The 21,543-nt window shown below is 38.2% G+C and overlaps 1 protein-coding gene across 2 annotated transcripts in view; it reads left to right on the top strand.

The window, feature by feature from the left end:
• Positions 1 to 538: 538 nt before the first annotated feature.
• The window catches only part of TTN (titin), a 275,748-nt gene continuing 254,743 nt past the window's right edge, over positions 539 to 21,543 (top strand). For both annotated transcript variants that reach the window (XM_069577076.1, XM_069577077.1), the window contains exons 1-12: positions 539 to 1,063; positions 3,243 to 3,346; positions 5,608 to 5,811; positions 7,233 to 7,520; positions 8,110 to 8,195; positions 8,285 to 8,529; positions 12,903 to 13,218; positions 13,797 to 13,949; positions 14,590 to 14,727; positions 16,193 to 16,324; positions 18,266 to 18,403; positions 18,874 to 19,011. In XM_069577076.1, the coding sequence (XP_069433177.1) occupies positions 3,256 to 3,346; positions 5,608 to 5,811; positions 7,233 to 7,520; positions 8,110 to 8,195; positions 8,285 to 8,529; positions 12,903 to 13,218; positions 13,797 to 13,949; positions 14,590 to 14,727; positions 16,193 to 16,324; positions 18,266 to 18,403; positions 18,874 to 19,011 (1,929 nt within the window). In that variant the 5' untranslated portion in view covers positions 539 to 1,063; positions 3,243 to 3,255. The remainder of the gene's footprint in view (positions 1,064 to 3,242; positions 3,347 to 5,607; positions 5,812 to 7,232; positions 7,521 to 8,109; positions 8,196 to 8,284; positions 8,530 to 12,902; positions 13,219 to 13,796; positions 13,950 to 14,589; positions 14,728 to 16,192; positions 16,325 to 18,265; positions 18,404 to 18,873; positions 19,012 to 21,543) is intronic.

A 21,543-nucleotide genomic window follows, 5' to 3' on the forward strand; every position in this document is an offset into this window, starting at 1 on the left:
AACTATATCATCTCCTAACTACTTCCCATTAGTAACAGCAAACTCCAGAGATTAGTAAGGCAGCTTTCATGTGCCTGAAAAAGAACCCTATGGATGATTTAAACAAAACACTTGGCTACTCAGTAAGGATCAGTGCCTGTATATTTGTAAATATTAATGCCAGGGGGGGAAAAAAGGAATCTGAAAAAAGAAATCATTACACTGTACAGGCTAAGCTTAAGCCGGGTTCAGATTTTGTCTTTCAACTGTTATTTCTTGCAGGGTTGTAACACAAAGCTCATTAACACTGGCCTAACTCTGCAAAGCACAAGTAGATTCTGGAGAAGATAGATAGCATAAATTAACTTTCTTCATTGCTGAGGTTTTTAGACACTGATTCTTAAAAAGAAAAAAAAGGTGAAGTCTCATGCATGAGATAAACTCCGTCATCTGTTTGTGATGATTGACAGGTCCATTTGGTTGATTGTAAGGGGGGAGGGAACAGGCATCAGACCTGACTCAGGGCAGAGCCCTCAGGTTTGGAACTGTTTTGTATAATTGCCCACAAGTGTTTTCTATTGTTAAAAATTCTCCTCAGACTCGTATTTTCAGATAGTAGCATGGGCGACAAGGGCTCTTCCCCAGGCCTCAACAGAGTTATTCTTTAAGTACGGTTGTTTCCTTGGTAAAGCCCCTTTTGAGGTGCTAAACTTAGCACTGCCAATCAGAAGAACAGGTGGTCTGCGCCACTACCAAATAGGCCCTGCTCCCATCATGCTTTCCTCGGACAGCCAATCAGCCAGCGCCCTGCGCTGAGACGTGGGGCTGTCAGCAGATCCGGCAAATAAAAGACCCGACCCGGCCCTGGCTCTTGAGCAGTCGTGCATTCCCAGCCTCGCCTCGGGTGTAGGGATTGCATAGAAAAGCAAAACTACACAGTCTTGACTGTGTAGTTTTGTTTTTAAGTTAGAGGCTCACCGATTCATGTTGGAGATGGTCGAAAAAACCAACTCTAAATAGGACGTCGTTTCAGAAGCAACCTTGGGCTTAGTCCCACCCTTTTTGGGCACTCCTGAGAAATCAGGTGAGCAGCATCTTTTCTTTCTTATTAGTAGAGTCCCGTCCTCATTAGTTTCTAGTTCCCTACTAGCTTTGTGTGCTCAATGCCTGTAAAGGTGTTTGTCGGACTATTTGGTACTGGTTCTGATCCACTCTGCTTTGTAACTTCTGTTTTAAAATATGTGAACGCTTTTCTTTAAAAAGTTCAATGTTTTAGCATATCAGCAGTTAGTGATTCAAATTGTTTAAAAGCATTTAATTCTTAAAGTATGAAAAGTTGAGGTCTGAAATGATGTAAAATGTTTGCTTCTTTTATAGACTTTTTTGTTGTTGTTGAGAATGTTCAAGGTTATATTACTCAGTGATAAAGTGAGACACACCAAGAATAGCTCTGATAAAATGCATGTGGTATCAGCTACACCCTGATGACTTTTTAAGGGAATCAACTGCTGAGGTATCAGTTGCAGGACTGCGACAGAACACTTGCCTGCTGTCAGTCATCTGCTGAAGAGTTTATTTTGGGAACATGACATTTTAGATGCATGCCTTCAGCCCTAATTAGACAAAGGTCTCTCAAGACCCAGTGCTAAAGCCACCAATTTACCTAAATGATGAGAATAGAAGACCCATTTAGGCCAGTTAATTGCAATATATTTATAAATTTTGAAAACAAGCTATATAATTGTTTTCTAAACCACTTAGAATTTCATTATGTGTTTTAATTTAACTCATCAAATTATATGATATTAAATAAATGTTGATGTTAAGGGCAAGAAGTAGTGTTTTAGAGACTTATTTCAAATTATGCCTTGATTTCTCATCTTCCTGAAATTAGATGACTAACTGTAAATGCCTACAAATACATAGGTATATAAATGGTACAAGAATACAGCTATTTTTAGAAGATGCACTCACTTGGAAACAGAAAAAGTTAGCCAAAAAAAATTGTTTTTGTGTCCTAAAGATAACATGCTACACTAAGAAATTCTTGGCAACAGTTTAAAAAAAAAAAAAACCTTTTGGATATTATCAGAATCTTTCAAATATAAATGCTATTGTCTCAGAATTCTAGTTTTATTTTCTTTTTAACTTAAGTAGAAAGTTACAAGACAGTAATTATGGCTAGAAAAATTATTGCTCCATAAGCTTTTAATTAATACAGAATTGTATGAACACTAGTAGTGAAACAGTTGACAGCTGAGAATCTGCTTTTTATGTCAGAATAGTGGAATAGTGATGTTGAATAAGAAGGTATTTATACATCAGAAAATGCTTCTCATGATCTAAAACTAATAGGCAAAATACTTTTCTTGCACTTAACAAAAGATCTTAACTGCCAGTTTCATGTTATTTTCTTTGATTTTTTAAATATTTGTGCTATAAAAGCATAGGTGCTTTCACTTCAGCTGCACTTCCCACCAGCCTTCCATTTTTGCATTCTGGACATTTATTCTTTACTAAGAGCTCAAGTCAGTATTTTTTTAAGATCTGTAATAAATTTTGGCCTACCCAGTTAAATTTAAACTTTGTGAATATTTACTTCAGCAGTAGCAACATTTAGTGAGCGATTACAATATGAAGAAATATTAAGAAATAAAAAGCACTGTATGCTGTCTACAGAGGGTTTGTGCTTAGTTGACAAAGCTTTCTTAAACTTTTCAAATAAGGAAAGAAATTATAAAGTTTAAACTTTTAGTTTTGGTTACGATTTTAAACATTCACCTGGATTACTTAAATTCATAATGCCTGAATCTATGTCAACTTTGTAAATAACAGTGAGTGAAAAATACTGGGAGGAAGGACATTTTAAAATAATTCCTTCAGACATTGATGGGATGCAAAGATTCATTTCACACTTTTCACATGTTTGCTTTTATTATTTGTCATGATCCCTAGTTTCCTCCAGCTTTCTCTTTCTCCTGACTCTTTCCCAGGTTTCCCACCTTTCGTAAGACTGAATTGCTCTCTGACCACTAGCATACATGCCTTGCTCTGCTTGCTTCAATTTTTTTCCTCCATCTCCCCTTAGACTTGCTTACTCTGGTTAAGCTGCAAATCAACTCAGAAGCCGAATTCAAGCCACCAGAGAGAACACTCTGGGCCCACAGATGATCTGAGAAGCAACCTATTTGGAAATGTGTGTTTCTGCTGTCGACAGAGTAGCTCAGTTGTGACCCTCTAACTTCTTTTCTCTTCCTTTCCAGAGTGCCTGAAAAGATGACAACTCAAGCACCGACGTTTACGCAGCCGTTACAAAGCGTTGTGGTACTGGAGGGTAGTACCGCAACCTTTGAGGCTCACATTAGTGGTAAGCTCACACATTCACATGTTCCTCTGTCTTCTGTGCCTCCTCTCTGTTAACTTTTTTGGAGGACTCAACATGAAGCCTAAGTCCTGCTTTCACTTTGTGAAATTGGCCCAGCTCAACGGAAGGGTCATTATAAGAGTATACCATTCCCAGAGTGCTGACAAAAGTGGACAATATAATGGTTTGAAAATGTTTTATTCATATTTATAATTCCACAAAGCAAAATAATTAGCATTGGATTAAAACTGTTGTCAGAATCCAGCTTCTGAGTAGGACCAAATTTGGTCATTCTATATTTGGATTCAGCTGCAGAGCCAGACTGGAAGCCAAGTACTCCAGACTGATAGGGGCCGGTCATGGAGCTACTGGGCGAGTAGCCTGGTGCTGACTGTTCCGTGTGCCTGAGCCTCTGTGGTTTCACATGGAAAATCACAAGACAACTGACTCCTCTCAAAGGCAGAACTTTCAATGATGAGCTAACTCCTAAGTATTTCATTCTCTTATTCTCAATCTTTAAGTGACTCTAGTCCGGGAAAAGATTTCCCAGTCATTTTGAAATAACACTCCAAAATAATATATGCCACTCGTGTCACGTATTAAAGAGAAACAAATGCTAACCCTAGAATTATATTTAATCGAAAGTTCTTTTGTCTCATTTTTTTCCCCTTCTTTTTCTTCTTTATAACTCAGTTAGAGGATGATTTTGAAAATGGAAGATTTCTGGGACCTGTCATCATGTAACAAAATGGTGGTAGTCTATGAATCATATTGTAAATAATCTGAAAATTATTTAATCAATATTTTCTCCTTTTGTAGTATTATAATTGGTTATGTAAGATTATATGAATTAATTAAAAGTTGATGCCTGATGCACCTCCATGGTGCATGGTTCTTTTTCTTTTTTTAACTTTATGGCTTGTAATAAAGCCATAAATAAGATTTCCTTTTCCTTTCTCTTTCCACATTTTGTTTTCTGTTTTATGTGCCGATCTTATTCATAACTGGGTAACACTATTTTATAGTGCACAAATATCACATGTGATATTTTGACATATCATATGATTTGACATAAATATCATAATCATTCTTCAGTTTCTATTGTATATGTATATAGAGACCCATTCAATTCTTCTCATACATGACAAACTCTGACTGACTTCCAAATAATTTACTGATTCATCTTGTACTACTCAGTAACTCTTGAACAAGCAGATCACATATAGATAGCTTCACTGGGAAGTTCACCTGCTTGTGGACTAATGGAATCTGGCTTCCTCATAAGCTTCTTGTTCCTTCACACTTTATGCTAACAGAATTCTTAGGAAAACACCACTGAAAATATTTGACACCCATGAATTCGTCAAATAAACTATTCACTCGGCCATAGTGGGAGATTGACTAATGTAAAGACAACAAAATAAACTTTCTCTTGCTCATCTTCACTGCCTCAGTTGAGTTAGATCACCTGCCTTCAGGCTGAAGGCAGAATAAACCATGCTCTGAATTCGCCTCATGCTTCTGAATGCAGAATTTTAGTATATTTAAAACATCCAACCGCGTACATGTAGTCCCTAGTGCCACAATCCATGATGGGTGAAGAGCATTGTACTTTTCTACCTGCGACTGCTAGTATCCATGTTGTTCTGAAAGACTGAGCTCCGCTTCATCTCTTACTGTATGAGCATGACGTTTTTACTGAAGTGCATTTGAAAGTCGGGAGAGGTCAGGCAGACTGTGTCCCCATAAGCACAGAAGGGGTAAAGAGATGGGCGTGTCCTCTTGTGCCTGTTAGGCTGAACTTCCAGATCCCTTTGCTGCTTTTGTTCTTTATTTGTTTTTGAAGAGGACAGCAGTCACTTTTTTTCTCAGAATTTCCTTGGCTCTTCACTTTAATAAATCTCTTTTGTGATTTTAATGATGTCTATTAAATTGCCTTAGATAGACCCCTGGGCAGGAGGGCAGGTGATGGCAGTTCTAGCCCTCTGTGGGCCACTGCCCGCTGAGGGACCTTGAAAAAATTACTGAGATTTTTTTGGCCTCAGTTTCCTCCCCTGTGAAATGAAGGTGCTGGCCTCTGTGTGAACCCACAGACCTTCCTAATGGTCTGCAACTTTGTACTTTGATCACAGAGCTGTCAAATTTTCACTGTCATTGAATAGCATAACACTCTGGATAGCTTTTATGGTTTAAGATAAGGGAGTGAACATAATGGGAGGGCTTGGCAGTGCCCCAAACATAAAGATGAATTCTTTGTTTCCTAGGTTTCCCAGTTCCTGAGGTGAGCTGGTTTAGGGATGGCCAGGTGATTTCTACTTCCACTCTGCCCGGCGTGCAGATCTCCTTTAGCGATGGCCGCGCTAGACTGACGATCCCCGCCGTGACAAAAGCCAACAGTGGACGATACTCCCTGAGAGCCACCAATGGATCTGGACAAGCAACTAGTACTGCTGAGCTTCTCGTGACAGGTAGGCAGGAGGGGACCTGCCCGTCCCCTGAAACACGCCGCCCAGAAGGCAACTCCAGGATCTGGGGTGGGGCTTGTCCACCAAGAACTAGTGAGCACGAGCAGCTGGAATCCAGAGAAGGGCTCACTGGACGCTGCATTGACAGCAAAGTTGTTTGTCTTGTCTCAAAAAGTGGCTGAGAACTACTTCCTTTATGCATGTATCAAGCACCTAAAAGTATACTAAGGAGATGTTAAAAATTGTGTTTCCGAGCAAGGAGAAAGGCTTGGAGCCTTGTGTATGCACCTACTAAGGAAATATGACTATTTCCAAGAATTCCCACTTTAATAGGCACCTATGATTCTGACGCTAGTGGTCCACAGACCACCCATTTAAGAAGTACTGCTCTAGGCTATGATGATTAATAATTCTTCATTTACTTTCTATTTCTAAAAAAATTGCACTGTAAGCATAGAAAAGGGGCAAATTTATGATTCAAGTGCATGACACAGTTTCCCCATAAAAGTTACCACCCAATCTTTACGGCCTCTGTCATTTTTCTCCATCCTTTACTTTGTAAGATATTAATACACAGAACATCACATTACTTTACATCTTACAGAACAATATCTTTCATGAACTGCATAACATTACATATGTCTATCCAATAAACTATGTATTTAGCACTGTTTAAGTATAGGGCTCTCATTAACCAAAACAGAAGGAACATCAGGTATGAGCTTTAACTTTTATCCAGGAAATTCAGAAGGGACAATGCACAAGGTTGATAGCATCTGCTATTGTTTATTACTCAAAAACATGTCAAAATTAATTCCACTCACCATTCACATTTATTTTATTTAAAACTTCCAACATAATTTTAAAAATCTGCTTTCTGTAGCATAACTAACATTAAGGCATGTCATTATTTGGATTAACGTTTTAAATGCAAGTAAATATTTGAGTTATTTGAATATTGATTAAGTTGGAACCAATTTAGGATTTTATATTTAAATCAAAATGTAATGATTCTATAAGTTATAGGTATATCCAGCAAACCAACCATTGGAGTTTATTTTAGTGCAACCTACTGAAATATATAAAGTTACCTTAACATATTAAAAAGTGCTAGATGTGAAGTTGGGAGTAACTGATGGAAAAATTCTCTAAAAATGCTATAACTTGATAACATTTTAAAAATGTGGTGACCTAGAATAGCTAAACAAAACAAAGCAATAAAGTATGGTGGTGGGTGCCCTCTGCCACCTCCTGGCTCCGCTCTTGCTATCATCTGATGGATGAGCTGGGCTCAAGGACAGTCAAGGATGTTTGAGTCGGCGAGTCATGACCTGGTTTCAGAAACAGAGCTGTGATTACTTAAAATAGCTTGTTGGGAGTACCCCGACTGGCACTGGTCCTGACTTTCTTCCCTTCTGCTGCAGCGGAGACAGCACCACCCAACTTCACTCAACGGCTGCAGAGCATGACTGTGAGACAAGGAAGCCAAGTGCGACTCCAAGTGAGAGTGACTGGAATCCCTACACCTGTGGTGAAGTTCTACCGGGATGGAGCCGAAATCCAGAGCTCCCTTGATTTTCAAATTTCACAAGAAGGCGAACTCTACAGCTTACTGATTGCAGAAGCATACCCAGAAGACTCTGGCACCTATTCAGTAAATGCAACCAACAGTGTTGGAAGAGCTACTTCCACTGCCGAATTACTGGTTCAAGGTATGCCCTGGAGGTTGAGGAACAGGAGGCGGGAGAGGGGACACTCAGGACCCAGTGGGACCAGGGGTCCACCTGCCTTCCCTCTGAGGTCATGGAATACTGTGAGCTGAAATCAAAGCTGGCTTTTCAACACCCATAAAAGGGAGGCGTTTAGAAGCAATCTGTAATTTTTTTTTAATTTTATTTTTACTTTATTTTACTTTACAATACTGTATTGGTTTTGCCATACATTGACATGAATCCACCACGGGTGTATACGAGCTCCCAATCTGTAATTTTTAACGCCACTAGAAATTGGAAAGTATTTCAATTAAGTCATCTACATTTTCAAATTATTGGCAGATAATGAATTTTTAAAAAGGATTCTAAGTAAACTCATAATAAATAATAAATATTTTCAAATAAATAATAATAAATATTTTCTTTGTTTAAACCTAATTTCTATTTATACAAAATCCATATCTTACTGCAATTGTCCCCATTGGGATACCTAGAAAATCCTATTGACTTTGTAGTCAGAATTAACATAACCCCTTTAAAACTGGATCCTTGTGCTCCCTCCTAAATACTTGTCTTTCCCTTCCTGCAGGTGAAGAAGTAGTACCCGCTAAAAGGACAAAGACAATTGTTTCGACTGCTCAGATTTCAGAAACACGACAAACTCGAATTGAAAAGGTTTTCTTGAAATATATATCTACTGCCTTTTAAATGGTTGCTTCACCAACTATTTCTTCTCACCATGGTCTTTGTTTTTCTCTTTGCAGAAGATTGAGGCCCACTTTGATGCCAGATCAATTGCAGCGGTTGAGATGGTCATAGATGGTGCCGCTGGGCAACAGCTGCCGCATAAAACACCTCCCAGGATACCTCCTAAACCAAAATCAAGGTCTCCCACACCACCATCCATTGCTGCCAAAGCACAGTTGGCTCGACAGCAGTCCCCATCACCGATAAGACACTCCCCTTCCCCCGTCAGACATGTGCGGGCACCGACTCCATCTCCTGTCAGGTAAAGCTTTTTAAAAGAGATCAGGTCATTATGCGTTTTAAAATTAGGTTTAATCTGATAAGAAGAGATATAAAAGGAAGGAATAAGGAATGTTGTGTGTGATAAAAAAGAGTTAAACCAAACAGATACTATGATTTTCACAAATCTTTACTGTCCACGGGTAAATTGGAAAACTTTCTGAGCTCTAATTCTACATTCTTATTTGTATGCCATTCAATATCTGCTCTAGGAGCTAAGAGAAAGCACAGTGAGATGAGAAGAGCACAGAATTTAAGGTTGGAAGCCCTGTGTTCAGTCTTCTTGATCACTGGCTAAAATGTGACTTACAGAATAGTTGTAATAATAAAATATTAATATATATTGACCAGTTTCTCTGTCAGACATTCAGTTGCACTCTGTGTATATTATCTCATTAAATAATCATAGCAACCTCTAAGAAGTATCACCCCTAATTTTTTAAATAGGTGACCAGAAGTTAAAGAAGTTTAAAGAAGTTAAATTGCTGAAGGTCTTAGTCATGTCATTTGTAAATTATAGAGACTCATAGTAAGAATGATCTCAAGATGTGAGGATTCAATGAGATAATTAGTTGAAGGTATCTTCTAAATATGAGTTATACAAATGTTCTTATGCTCTGCTGCTGCTAAATCGCTTCAGTCGTGTCCGACTCTGTGCGACCCCATAGACAGCAGCCCACCAGGCTCCCCCGTCCCTGGGATTCTCCAGGCAAGAACACTGGAGTGGGTTGCCATTTCCTTCTCCAATGCATGAAAGTGAAAAGTGAGAGTGAAGTCGCTCAGTTGTGTCTGACTCTTAGCGACCCCATGGACTGTAGCCTTCCAGGCTCCTCCAACCATGGGATTTTCCAGGCAAGAGTACTGAGTGGGATGCCATTGTCTTATGCTCTAGTAGTAAGTAAAACCTTCTAAATATTTTGCATGTGCTTATGTTATTTTATCTAGAATATAAGCTGGATTTCTTTGCTTAGTTAATATGGAGGTATTTTAGAAAGTAAGCATGTATCATCAGAACTCAGAAACTGTATAAGCAAGTGTAAACTATCCATAGCAAATTTGAATTTTGGGGATTTAGCTTAACATGCTGAGTTTTTTTATTTTTTTTTAATATGATAAACTAGTAGAAAGGGAAAGTTTGTGTTCTTTTTTTTAAACAGTGTTTCTTGACCGATTAAAATTTTTTTTAATGTAGAGAAAGTTCCCCTGCCAAGAAAAAGTTTAAAAGAAGAATAAGTTAATAGTTGATTCAAAAAATATTCAAACTTATTGTGACATTACTGTCATCAAAAAATGTGATATTGGTAAATAAATAGGATATACATGGGGAAGCGGAACAAAGGATCCAAAAATTAATCCAGGTACCCAGGAAATTCAATTTTTAATCCAAGTGACTTTTCAGTTCAGTGGGGAAAAGAATATTTTGTGCTATGAAGAATGCTGGCCCAATCAGCTATCCACTTGGGAGAAAACAGATGTAAACCTGTATCTCTCACCATTTACAAAATAAGTTTCATGTTGACCACAGAGCTAAATTTTTTAAAAATTAAAAAATAAGAAAAATGAGAAGAGAATTTGAGAAAACATTTGTTGGGCAGAGCTTTTATAAATAGATTTACAGATTCAAATACATAAAAACAAAAATTTGAATATGACAAAAGCAAAATCATTGCTACACCAAATAGTGCATTTGTTAAAAAAAAAAAAAATCTAAGGGTGCCTCTTCCTCAAGATATGTCATTGCCTCTGCCATAAAATATTGAAGCAAACATACAGTGCCTGCAGTGTGAATAGTACAAGTCTAGAAACCATGCATAGCCTATACAGCTGAGCATGTCGGTGCTGGCTAAGACCCCGTAAGAAACAAGCAAATACAAGCAGTAGACCTTGGCGGAAATATTTGCAACATTTCATGGCAAAGCTCTAATATACCAGATGCATCAAGAACTTCAACCCATTAATCATTAAAGAAAAAACAAGCAACACAAATGAAAAAAGTGTAAAATAACAAGTATTTCATACCAGAGGCAATGTCAATGTCCAGCAAATATATGGGAAAATGCTAGGTATTTTCCAGTCTTTATTACAGTGCCCACTTTAAAAATTAAAGATACTGATAAATACTAATATGAAACCTTGGCCTAAAAGCTCAGTTTTAAAAATGTGTCTGGCTATCAAGTTTTAAAAGTGTTCTGTTTCAGGCTAACTCCAAGTTTGCACACCACAAAATCACAAGACAGGCCAAACGTGATTTCTGAGGGAGGTGACAACCTCACCATATATTTAATCCAAGCCCAAGAGTCATTTAGAATTACAGAGTTTCCTTGATTCTGTGGAGCACTTTGACTGTCTTAGAAGTACTGAGAATTCATTAATAGCAATTCCAATTATCTAGCCCCCCAAATTTACTTTAAAATGATTAAGAAATTAAAATGTCAATTTCTGGAGAAAATAACAGTTATCCAGGATGGACAATTTCCTGAATCCTGATTTTTGTTGTAAAGTAAGGCAAACATAGTTCACTGAATAAGGTGCATTATATCTCGCTGTGACCAGATGATTTTTTTTTATTGTAAGAGCAGAAATAAGCACTTTCCTATAACGGCTCAAATTACATTGATTTTCACAGTTACAGGCTTACCTGCAACCTGCTGCTAATCATTCATGTCATGCTAATCATGTCTTTAAGTCTATTTGAATTAGACCCATTTTACTAGGACAGCAAGAATAAGACATAGGTTGAAAATTGTAAATACATGTCACTTTGCTTTTCTTCAATTAGTGTAAACGCTACATTATTCTAAACTGGTCTTTGTTATGTTCAAAGGCAGTCACTTTCAAAATAGAGACATGTTCCCCTAGATCTCCCTTTTGTTGATTACAACTCCATTTATAAAATGTAAATTGATTTTCACCCAAAGAAACCCTTCTTCAAGAAAATGATTAAGCATTTCTTCATGAAATTGGTCAATATTGTAATGTACTGTTAATTTACTCTACAATTTAGAGTAGATACCAACTGTACCTTGAGCCTTAATTAGAATAATTGTTTTATTTATGATCGATGTAAGTTAAATACCCTATGTAATGTCAGAATACATTTATAAACATTTTTCCTGTATGCAGAAGTAGTTAAATGCAATGATAAGGCAATACTGCCACCTAGAGGGAAAAGTATATTTAAACCCTATCAATTAAAAATTAAATTATGGACAATTTCATCTTAAAATAGTTGACTGATGCCTGGAATTATTATTGTCAATTAGAAGCTGTCTTTTTTTTTTCTTGACTATAGATAGCTTTATTCAGTACCCAGATTCTTGAGCTGATGCTGTTGTATTTTGAACACAAAGAAAAAATGATGAAAACTGTTTTGGAAGAAACTATCAGTTTAACCAAAAACTATATAATCCTTATTTTAGTCACTAAGTCATGTCCGACTCTACGCGACCCCATGGACTGTAGCCAGCCAGGCTCCTCTGTCTGTGGGATTTCTCAGGCATGAATACTGGAATGGGTTGCCATTTCCTTTTCCAGGGGATCTTCTCAACCCGGGGATTGAACCCGAGTCTCCTGAATTGGCAGACGGATTCTTTACCACTGAGCCACCTAGGAAGTATAGAATCCTTAGGTTTCAAATTATCCACTATAAGGATATTTAAAAGAAGTTCAGAGTACAATACAATGAGGATGTGAGGGTAAACGAACACAGAAGATACTTAAAACAGCAGTGCACCACACTTGGACCAGAACAGTTTCCAAAGCACAGCTATACCCCTAGAATTCTGCAAAATGACTAATGGGAAAGCCTTGCAACTCACAAAGCATATGGGCATGATGAAGGCTGTGGGAAGTCTTACAGGAAAATGAGAAAGGTTTACCTTCTGTTAACCTCAAGTTGCACAAGCATGTTGATTACAGAAATCTTGCTTCCTTCAACACCTATTTGACATCGCCTTTCCCCCCAGAATTGGGACCACAGAGAAATTTAGAGTTATGTTACCATATTTTCAGTGCCCTCTCTTTGACTGTATTTTGGGGAAATACCTTCTGGTGTCTTGACTTTTCTAAACATGAAACAGTAGGGCAGGGCAAGGGAATTCTTTAGGATTAGATCTGATTCTCATACAGAGTTACAGCAGATGAGAATAAGACTCACTGAGATTTAAAACAAATTACTTTCAAGTAAATTACTTGTCTCTGTATAGGTTAAGATCCGTACATGGCTCAATGCGGAGCCATGGATTTTGAAACCCTGCCTTAAACACTTCTAGACTTTTCTTCCTTCATTCAAATCTAGTGACCCAAAGAGTAGTTCCTTGCCTTGGCACTCTTTGACCTCTGCCATTTGACTTTCAGGTCCGTGTCTCCGGCGGGGAGGATCTCCACATCCCCCATCAGATCCGTCAAGTCGCCCTTACTCGTCCGGAAGGCTCAGACACCCACGATGCCCCCAGGCCCTGAAGTGCCTCCCCCTTGGAAGCAAGAGGGCTACGTGGCTTCATCTGAGGCTGAGATGCGAGAAACCACGGTGACCAGTGCTACTCAGATCAGGACAGAGGAGAGATGGGAAGGGAGATATGGGATCCAGGAGCAAGTGACCATCAGTGGAGCTGCAGGCGCCGCCGCCAGCACTACCTTCGCAGCAGGAGCTGTCGCCGCTGCGGCTGCAGAGGTACTGCTGGAGCTTCCTCCTTCCTTTCCTGTTCTGCTTTCTCCCACCAGAATCCTGCCATGAAACACAGTCTGTATAGACTGAAGGAAGATGCATACGAACATAAGAATGCAACAGAAAGTGAAAACCGAATTTGGCTTATGCTCTATGAAAATGCTCTGCGTGCATGCATGCTAAGTCACTTCAGTCGTGTCTGACCCTTTGCGTCCCTATGGTCTGTAGCCCGCCAGGCTCCTCTGTCCATGGGATTATTCAGACAAGAGTACTGGAGTGGGTTAGCATGCCCTCCTCCAGGGAATCATCCTGACCCAGGGATCGAACCTAGTTCTCTTATGTCTCCTGCGTTGGCAGGCAGGCAGTTTACCACCAGGGACACCTGGGAAGCTCCGCAAAAGCTGTGCTCTGTGAGATATTTATAAATGTGGATTTTAGCAATACATACCATATCTCTCTTAGCAGTAATAAATGCTTATGCACACGTCTGTTTTACTCTTGATGACTTCGTTTCCACTGTGTTTTGCATTTTCTACTGGGCATGTCATTTCGGAAAGTAATATGCTTGCTCATTGCCAATCCAGGTGAAACAAGAAACTGACAAGAGCGCAGCTGTTGCCACCGTTGTTGCTGCTGTTGATATGGCCAGAGTGAGAGAACCAGTTATCAGCGCTGTAGAGCAGACTGCTCAGAGGACAACCACGACTGCCGTGCACATCCAACCTGCTCACGAACAGGTGGGTGTGGGGCCGTGCAGACTGAGCTCTGTGTGCAGATTTCCCGGGTTGAACCAGGGTTCAGATGGTTTTGAGGGCTGAGCCCTCCATGGCCAGACTTTTAGGACATTCTGACCTGGTGGTCTGAGACCAGAAGTGTTCAGGGTATAAACACACTGTGTCCGGTCTCTGTCAGGCAGCTCGGCAGGTAAGAGGTACCTCTCAGGAGGTCAGACAAGGGGCAATCCTGAGTTAAGACAAGTAAAGGGTGGCTGAGAAGTTAAGCTGAGCAAACAAGGTACACACACATGCAGCTGTAGTTCCAAAACGGCCCATCCAGAGCTCAGTCTTTCCAGGATCCAGGCCAGGAAACCATGATTTGAGGGCTGCCATTACGTTTCTCTAATCTTTCCCTAAAGAGCTTTGCTTTTACTTTCCTCAAGACCTATGTGACGTTTGATTCATAGCTGGAAGGTGTTATAAATCCAAGATAATTTCCCACCTCGTATTTGAATAGATTTTCTGTTATAGTTTAAAATCACTCTAGCTTTCCTCCTTATCCTCTTCTGTGTGACATTTATGTCTTTATCCTGATTTATCTTTGTACCTTTTTATATAAGGCACATTACAGTGTTACTTTTGTCTCCCCTGTGAAAATCAGATAAGAAAGGAGGCAGAGAAGACTGCTGTAACTAAGGTGGTAGTGGCCGCCGATAAAGCCAAAGAAGAAGAATTAAAAGCCAGAACCAGAGAAGTAATTATGACAAAACAAGAGCAGGTGCACGTAACTCATGAACAGGTGAAAATGGTTTTTGATATGAAATTGTTGTTGCTGTTATCAGTGTCAACCCAGATAGTGCTGTTTACAAGGAAAGGTGTTGTTTTGTGGGCAACATGTTGTTTTGTGTCCCTGGGTACTAGATACCAAAGTCTCTTAGAGTCCCCAAATGCTTCCCTCGTGTAGACAAAAGAGGGCTCTGGGAACACACACTGGAAGTAGAAACAGGGGTCTCTTCTACACTGACGTGGAGATGCACCGACCACCTCTGAGACTATGAGGGAGGAGTAGATGCTGAAGCAAGAACTGGGAAGAGCGGTAAAGGACATCAAACCCACCGTGCTTTTGAAAATAGCTTCGCAACTGCTTCCTGAGTTTTTGGAAAAACATTTGAGCATGGATTTGAAATGAGGTGGAGAATCTGGCCCTCTCAGGTCAAATGACCAGAAAAAAAGTGAAGAAGACAGCCTCATGATTGGAGGCATTCAGGAGCAGATTAGCTAAGACCACCTGATGGGGCTGTTGGCCAGCTCTGCCAATGGTCAGTTGGCTGGTTTAGGAAGATGACTTCCAAGCCTCTTTTAACCCTGAGATCCTGAATTTCAGTGATGATGCTGAGAATGACAAAGAGGAAAATGGGGAAAACTGCCCCTCCCCCAGTACTTTCCCCTCGCATACACCTTAGCTGTCCAGATCCAAACACAGTATTTTCTGGGCTTCCCAGGTGGCACTAATGGTAAAGAACCCGCTTGCCAGTGCAGGAGACTTAAGAGACGTGTGTTTGATCCCTGGGTCAGGAAGATCCCCTGGAGAAGGAAATGGCAACACACTTCAGTATTCTTGCCTGGAAAATCCCACGGACAGAGGAACCTGGCAGGCTATAGTCCATAGGGTTGCAAAACGCTGGACACGACTGAAGCAACTTAACTCACAAGGGTTTGGAAAACATTTTACCTAGGATATGGACAAAAATGTTTTCCCCATGTCTCAGTTTTAGAAAGGTTAAGTCTTGATATTCCAAACCTTCATAATATTTAGGATGTTTTTCAAAGCAAATGCAAAAATATTGTATAAATATGGATTACAAATCATCTGTGTTTGAGTTTTCATTTATAAAATTAAAGAATCAGTATTACTTGTAAAGTCTTCTAATAGCCTGTACTCTAGGATTTCCTTTAGATGACAGAGTGGCACAGAATAATACTGCCGTATACGCATTTATAAAAATTGGAAGTCTTTTTAAAGAAGACTACACTCTCTAATTCAAAGCAAAGGGTGTTGAATCCATTTCTTTTTCTCTAAGCAGCATAACTTATGGTTTAGACAAAGAGCATGGCACTATTAATGAAAATGAGATCATTTTATTTAGTGGACTCTCTGGAAAAGGACTTCTTTGATTTCCTATTTTGTTATATTTATTAAACATTATGTCAGCTTTCATTAGAGATCAGCAGACAATAAGGTTTGTTTTTATTGTTGATTTCAGATGAAAAAAGAAACTGAAAAAGCATTTGTACCTAAAGTAGTAATTTCCGCAGCTAAAGCCAAAGAAAAAGAAACTAGAATAACTGGAGAAATTACTGCACAACAAGAACAAAAACAAGTAACTCAAGAAACAGTAAGTCCAGTTTTGTAAATGCCTTGTAATCTGTTGAGAAATATCACATCTCAGACAGCTACATGTTCCCTCTAACCAAAAGCTCTCAGTGGAGGAGTCTTCTGTGTATATTTTCTTTTTGTTGTTTCTCTATGTCTAGTATTGAAATTCTTTCATGATAGAAATTCTACTCTCATTGCATAATTTTCCACTCAACTGATCAGTTTCAAGAAGATTTTCGACTAGAATAGTTTGGGGCACGTCAATGACATTTCTAGAGCACACTTAACCAGAAGATAGTGATCACTCCAGCCTAGTTACCCACTGGTACAATCAGTTTTTCCATGCATAGCTTAAACTGTAACACACAAACTTTACATAGTGTAAGATACGTATGTATGTCCGCCCCCCCCCCACCCCCGCCATACACACATACACTAGTCATGAACACTTCAACTAAATATCAAATGAAAGTGAGGAATTTCAACATCAGGGAAAACCAGTACTTGTAAAAAAAAGTGAATTCCTGGTTGAGCAACAGTGACCCAGAAGTGTTTGCTGGTTTTATGCCATAGAGCCAAGTTGGAACAACCTCAAAGTCACCAAAATCAACTTCTCTCCCATGTATTGAATCAAGCTTTAAAGAGTCTAGGAAGAGGCCCTTTCTTGTTCAAGTAGATTTTTTCTTGTTCAGGTAGATTTCAGTGACATTGAGGTTGTTCCAACTTGGCCAGCGTCTCTTAATCTCAAGCTCTTTGTTGATCTCAGAACTACTTTTTTAAAAGGTGCAACTCAGACTCAAAAGCTGGTCAGAGGCCGTTGGATGAACTTTTCTCTCCTTACAGTGAGTGGGAGAGTTTGAATGCACAAGAACCTAAGTTGCATAATCAAGAGCATAGAAATCCTTGTTGCCATTGCAAGGCTGATAACTGACAAGTTCAATAACCGTAGTTGTTTAGCCATTTGCCAGTGAGTACTCACTAAGTTCCCTAATGTGTCAATATATCTCAAAGATGAGGACTTTTCAGTTTTTAAAACAATTTACTAAGGGGCAGGTAGGCAGAAAAGAAGTCCGTTTCCGGGTGTTAAACACAAGTGTAGGCCCTTTAAACAGAACTGTGGTATTTCCTCTCTCACCACTAAGCATTCTATATCCTCCTGAATGTTACAGAGTTAACTTGTCATTTCTCCTGTGCCTTTTGAAACTCAAACCTTTACTTTACTCTGAAAATCAGATAATACAGAACGCTGAGTCAGATGCTGTGTCCACAGTGGTAGTTGAAACTGCCAAGCCCATACAACTAGAAACAATTCTGGGAGCCCAAGAAGAAATTGTCACACAACAAGATCAAATGCACATAACTCATGAAAAGGTGACAGTTCTTGCTGGTGTGAAATTCACTCTTGTTTCATTCCATCTACAAGCCACCTACATTTTCATCCTAGGTCTTAAAATGATCACTTTTTCACCTTCTCCTCCTCTTATAACTCATACAGGAAGCTTCACGATCTCTCAAGAACATTCTGCTATCTGTCTAGCTTTCACCACCACTTTTCATTCCTAACTTTCATATTTCCTTTGGATTATTACTAATATAATACTATAATTCACTTTAATATTTAACATGTTTCTATTGAGGATTCCAGTGTACAAGTCAATTGATATAATGCAAAGTTATGTGTTATTGATAGCTCTATTTGCATTTCCCATAAATTATGAGAATAATGTGGAAAATGCATCCTTTTATTGCTCATCACATTTTTTTGTTTTAGACTGAACTTACTTTGATATTGCTACTAATGAAACAATATTGATGATCAAAGCAACTCAAATGACAAAATGTCCTTGAGTAGGAAGAAATGTTCTTGCTTTCTCAACTTTGACTTACCTTTTTTTTTAATTAGAGCTGAATGAGATTTAATGATCATTTTCTCACCTTTTTTTTTTAATCATATGACCAGATATTGAAAGAAACTAGGAAAACAGTGGTACCTAAAGTCATAGTTGCCACACCCAAAGTCAAAGAACAAGATGTAGTGTCAAGAACTAGAGAAGGCATCACTACCAAAAGAGAGCAAGTTCAAGTAACTCACGAAAAGGTGAATACAGATATTCAAGATGGGAAAAGTTTATCTTTAAACTAATTTCGAGTAAACCATTAACTGTGATGTGTTATGAATTATTAATCTGTATTTTCCTTTTTGAATCCCCAACTAAAAACCACATGGTGAATGTATGACTTTTTCTCATTCTCTGCACCTTTGATTTTCATTCATCTGTAACATTTGTAATTCATTTTATTCACCATTATCCTTTGCATGAAGATTAGCCTGATTTCTAGAAAGCAATATATGGAATCATCTGGAGATTTTTTTTTTCTAGTTAACATTTCTAAGGTTTGTGATTCCCAGTCAGTGTGTGCACACACTGCCCCAGTGAAAGTTAACTTCTCTTGTGTAGTTAACCCTGAATAACTTCGTCTTGCATCCCCACTAAGAGGGGGGAAGGGTCATTCCATATTCGTCTAAAGCCCTGTGCAATTTAAACTTGATTTTACTGTGATAATCAGATGAGAAAGGAAGCTGAGAAAACTGCCTTGTCTACAATAGCAGTTGCAACTGCTAAAGCCAAAGAACAAGAAACAATACTGAGAACTAGAGAAGAAATGGCTACTAGACAAGAACAAACCCAAGTTACTCATGGAAAGGTGACTATTGCTATTCCAGTGTGAAATCCCCTATTATAATACACTGATACTAAATCTCATGTGAAATCCTCTATTATAGTACTTTAATACCAAGTCTGAAAATTTCTTACGAGACTTTTATTAACCTAATTTATTTTTAGTTATACAACTGGAAAATTAAATAACAAAGTATTTATTATTGTTAATATTACTACATAATCCTTTCCTCACTGACAGCTTTACTATTATTTTCCATTTTTTATTATTAATGTCTAGAATTCTCCAGAAGTTGATGATGGAAATTGCATGCAGGCTGTATAAAATTATAGTATTTTTATCTTTAGACTTGTACACATGGATCATTCAAAACTAAAAGCAGGGGTTTCATTGAGGTAGTCAACTTATGCACATATTTTTTTCACTTTTAAATGTGTTAATTTCTTGATTTTATGGGTATGAAGTTTCAGTTACGCAAGTTGAGTAAGTTCTAGAGATCTATTGAACAACATCACGCCTAGAGTTAACAATACTATATTGTGAGTTTAAAGAGTAGACATTATGTTAAGTGTACTTACCACAATAAAACATGAAATCATGGGAAATGGGGAAAAAAAGAAATTGCATGCAGGCTAATTTTAAGAAATGCCATGGACATTTAAAAAAATATATATGTGTAAATAATGACTTTTACTATCAAGAAGATAAAGATTTTGAGGGGTTCATAAGTTTGGTATCTTATGTTGTATAGTATGGGGTTATTTTAAGAAATAACCTATAATTTTCATTATGTGAAACTTTATCTTTTTTCTCTCTGCAAATATCAGATGAGAAAAGAAGCTGAGGAAATCATAGTGCCTGCTATAGTCGCTCTCACTAACACTGAGCAAGATGCAGTATTAAAATCTTGAGAAGCAATTATCCAACCAGAATAAATACACACAAACTATGAAAATGTTGTTTGTAGCATCTATTTGTGGCTATGAAATTTCCATGAATTAACCTACTTCCTATGAATCTATGCCTTGGGTACTGAGTAAACTATTCACCTAATTTTATTCTTCATTGCTAATACAGTAACTGGATATTAGCAACTAAAATTTTTCAATCTCTTTAGTATCATAACATTCCTTTCTGTATTTCCCTCAGTCCTGTTCTCTACGTCTACATCTTTGGGTTTTTTCCTAAGACACGATTTAGGATCAGCTGTTAAACATTACCGAAGTCTAATATTGGGCTTCCCTCGTAGCTCAGTCGGTAAAGAATCTGCCTGTAGTGCAGGAGACCCCAGTTTGATTCCTGGGTTGGGAAGATCTGCTGGAAAGGGGATAGGCTACCCACTCCAGTATTCTTGGGCTTTCCGGGCAGCTCAGCTGGTAAAGAATCTGCCCTGCAATGTGGGAGACCTGGGTTCAGTCCCTGGGTTTGGAAGATCCTCTGGAGAAGGGAAAGGCTACCGACTGCAGTACTCTGGCCTGGAAAATTCCATGGACTGTATGTCTAGTCCATGGGGTCACAAAGAGTCATCCATGACTGAGTGACTTTTACTCCACGCTCAAGTCTAATCTTGAATGGCATATCAACCTTTTCAAAGTCTCATTGACATCAGAAATTCCAGTATGTGACATAATCTCATTATTTTGTTTGTTCTGAATCCCACAAATTTGACTATCTTATTTGTGTTATTTAAAATTACCTAAGAATGGAAGCTAAGAAAATGTCTACACCCAAAATAACAGTTACTAGTGCAAAATCTACTGAATCAGCCACACTGCCAAGAACTAGAAAAGGATTTGCTATTAAGCAGGGACAAATGCATCTTTCTCATAAGGAGATGAAAACTGATGCAGTGGAGGTGAAAAGCATTGTTTCATCCCATTTCATCACCAGTTCTCCTAACTTTTCATCCATCATGAGTCACTGTGCTCCCGCTATTCCATTTAGTTGCTTGACTGATCAACACAACATTAGAGACAATTAGATTCAGTCCAGTACTTTCAGTGGAACAGCATTTCTAGTTGTGAAAAGTCAGATTAAATAACACTTTTCTAATTATTCTCAGCTTAAATTGGTAGGAATCGAGCTCTCCAATTCTAGTCCAAATCTTCCTGATTATCTAGTTTAGAAAAATATGAGGGATATTAGAGTCAGAAAGAAATAAATAAAAGCGGCTATCAGCCTAGAAAACTCATTTGTGATTGTCCACCAAAATGAGGGTATGGGTCCACCAGCATATGTATATAGAGTTGATATGTGTTAACTCAGGAAAAAACATATAAATGCTTCCTTAATTTAAAATATCTTACCATAGTTAAGATTCTTTTTTTCCATAAGTTTTAAATTAAAAATGTCCACCAGCATATGTATATAGAGTTGATAGACGTTAACTCAGGAAAAAACATATAAATGCTTCCCCAATTTAAAATATCTTACCATAGTTAAGATTCTTTTTTTGCATAAGTTTTATTTTATTTACTTTTAATTTAAATTTATTTTAATTGGAGGCTAACTACTTTACAATATTGTATTGGTTTTGCCATACATCAACATAAATTA

This window comes from Ovis canadensis, chromosome 2, assembly GCF_042477335.2.
Source record: "Ovis canadensis isolate MfBH-ARS-UI-01 breed Bighorn chromosome 2, ARS-UI_OviCan_v2, whole genome shotgun sequence".
In the NCBI taxonomy this organism is placed as follows: Eukaryota; Metazoa; Chordata; class Mammalia; order Artiodactyla; family Bovidae; genus Ovis; species Ovis canadensis.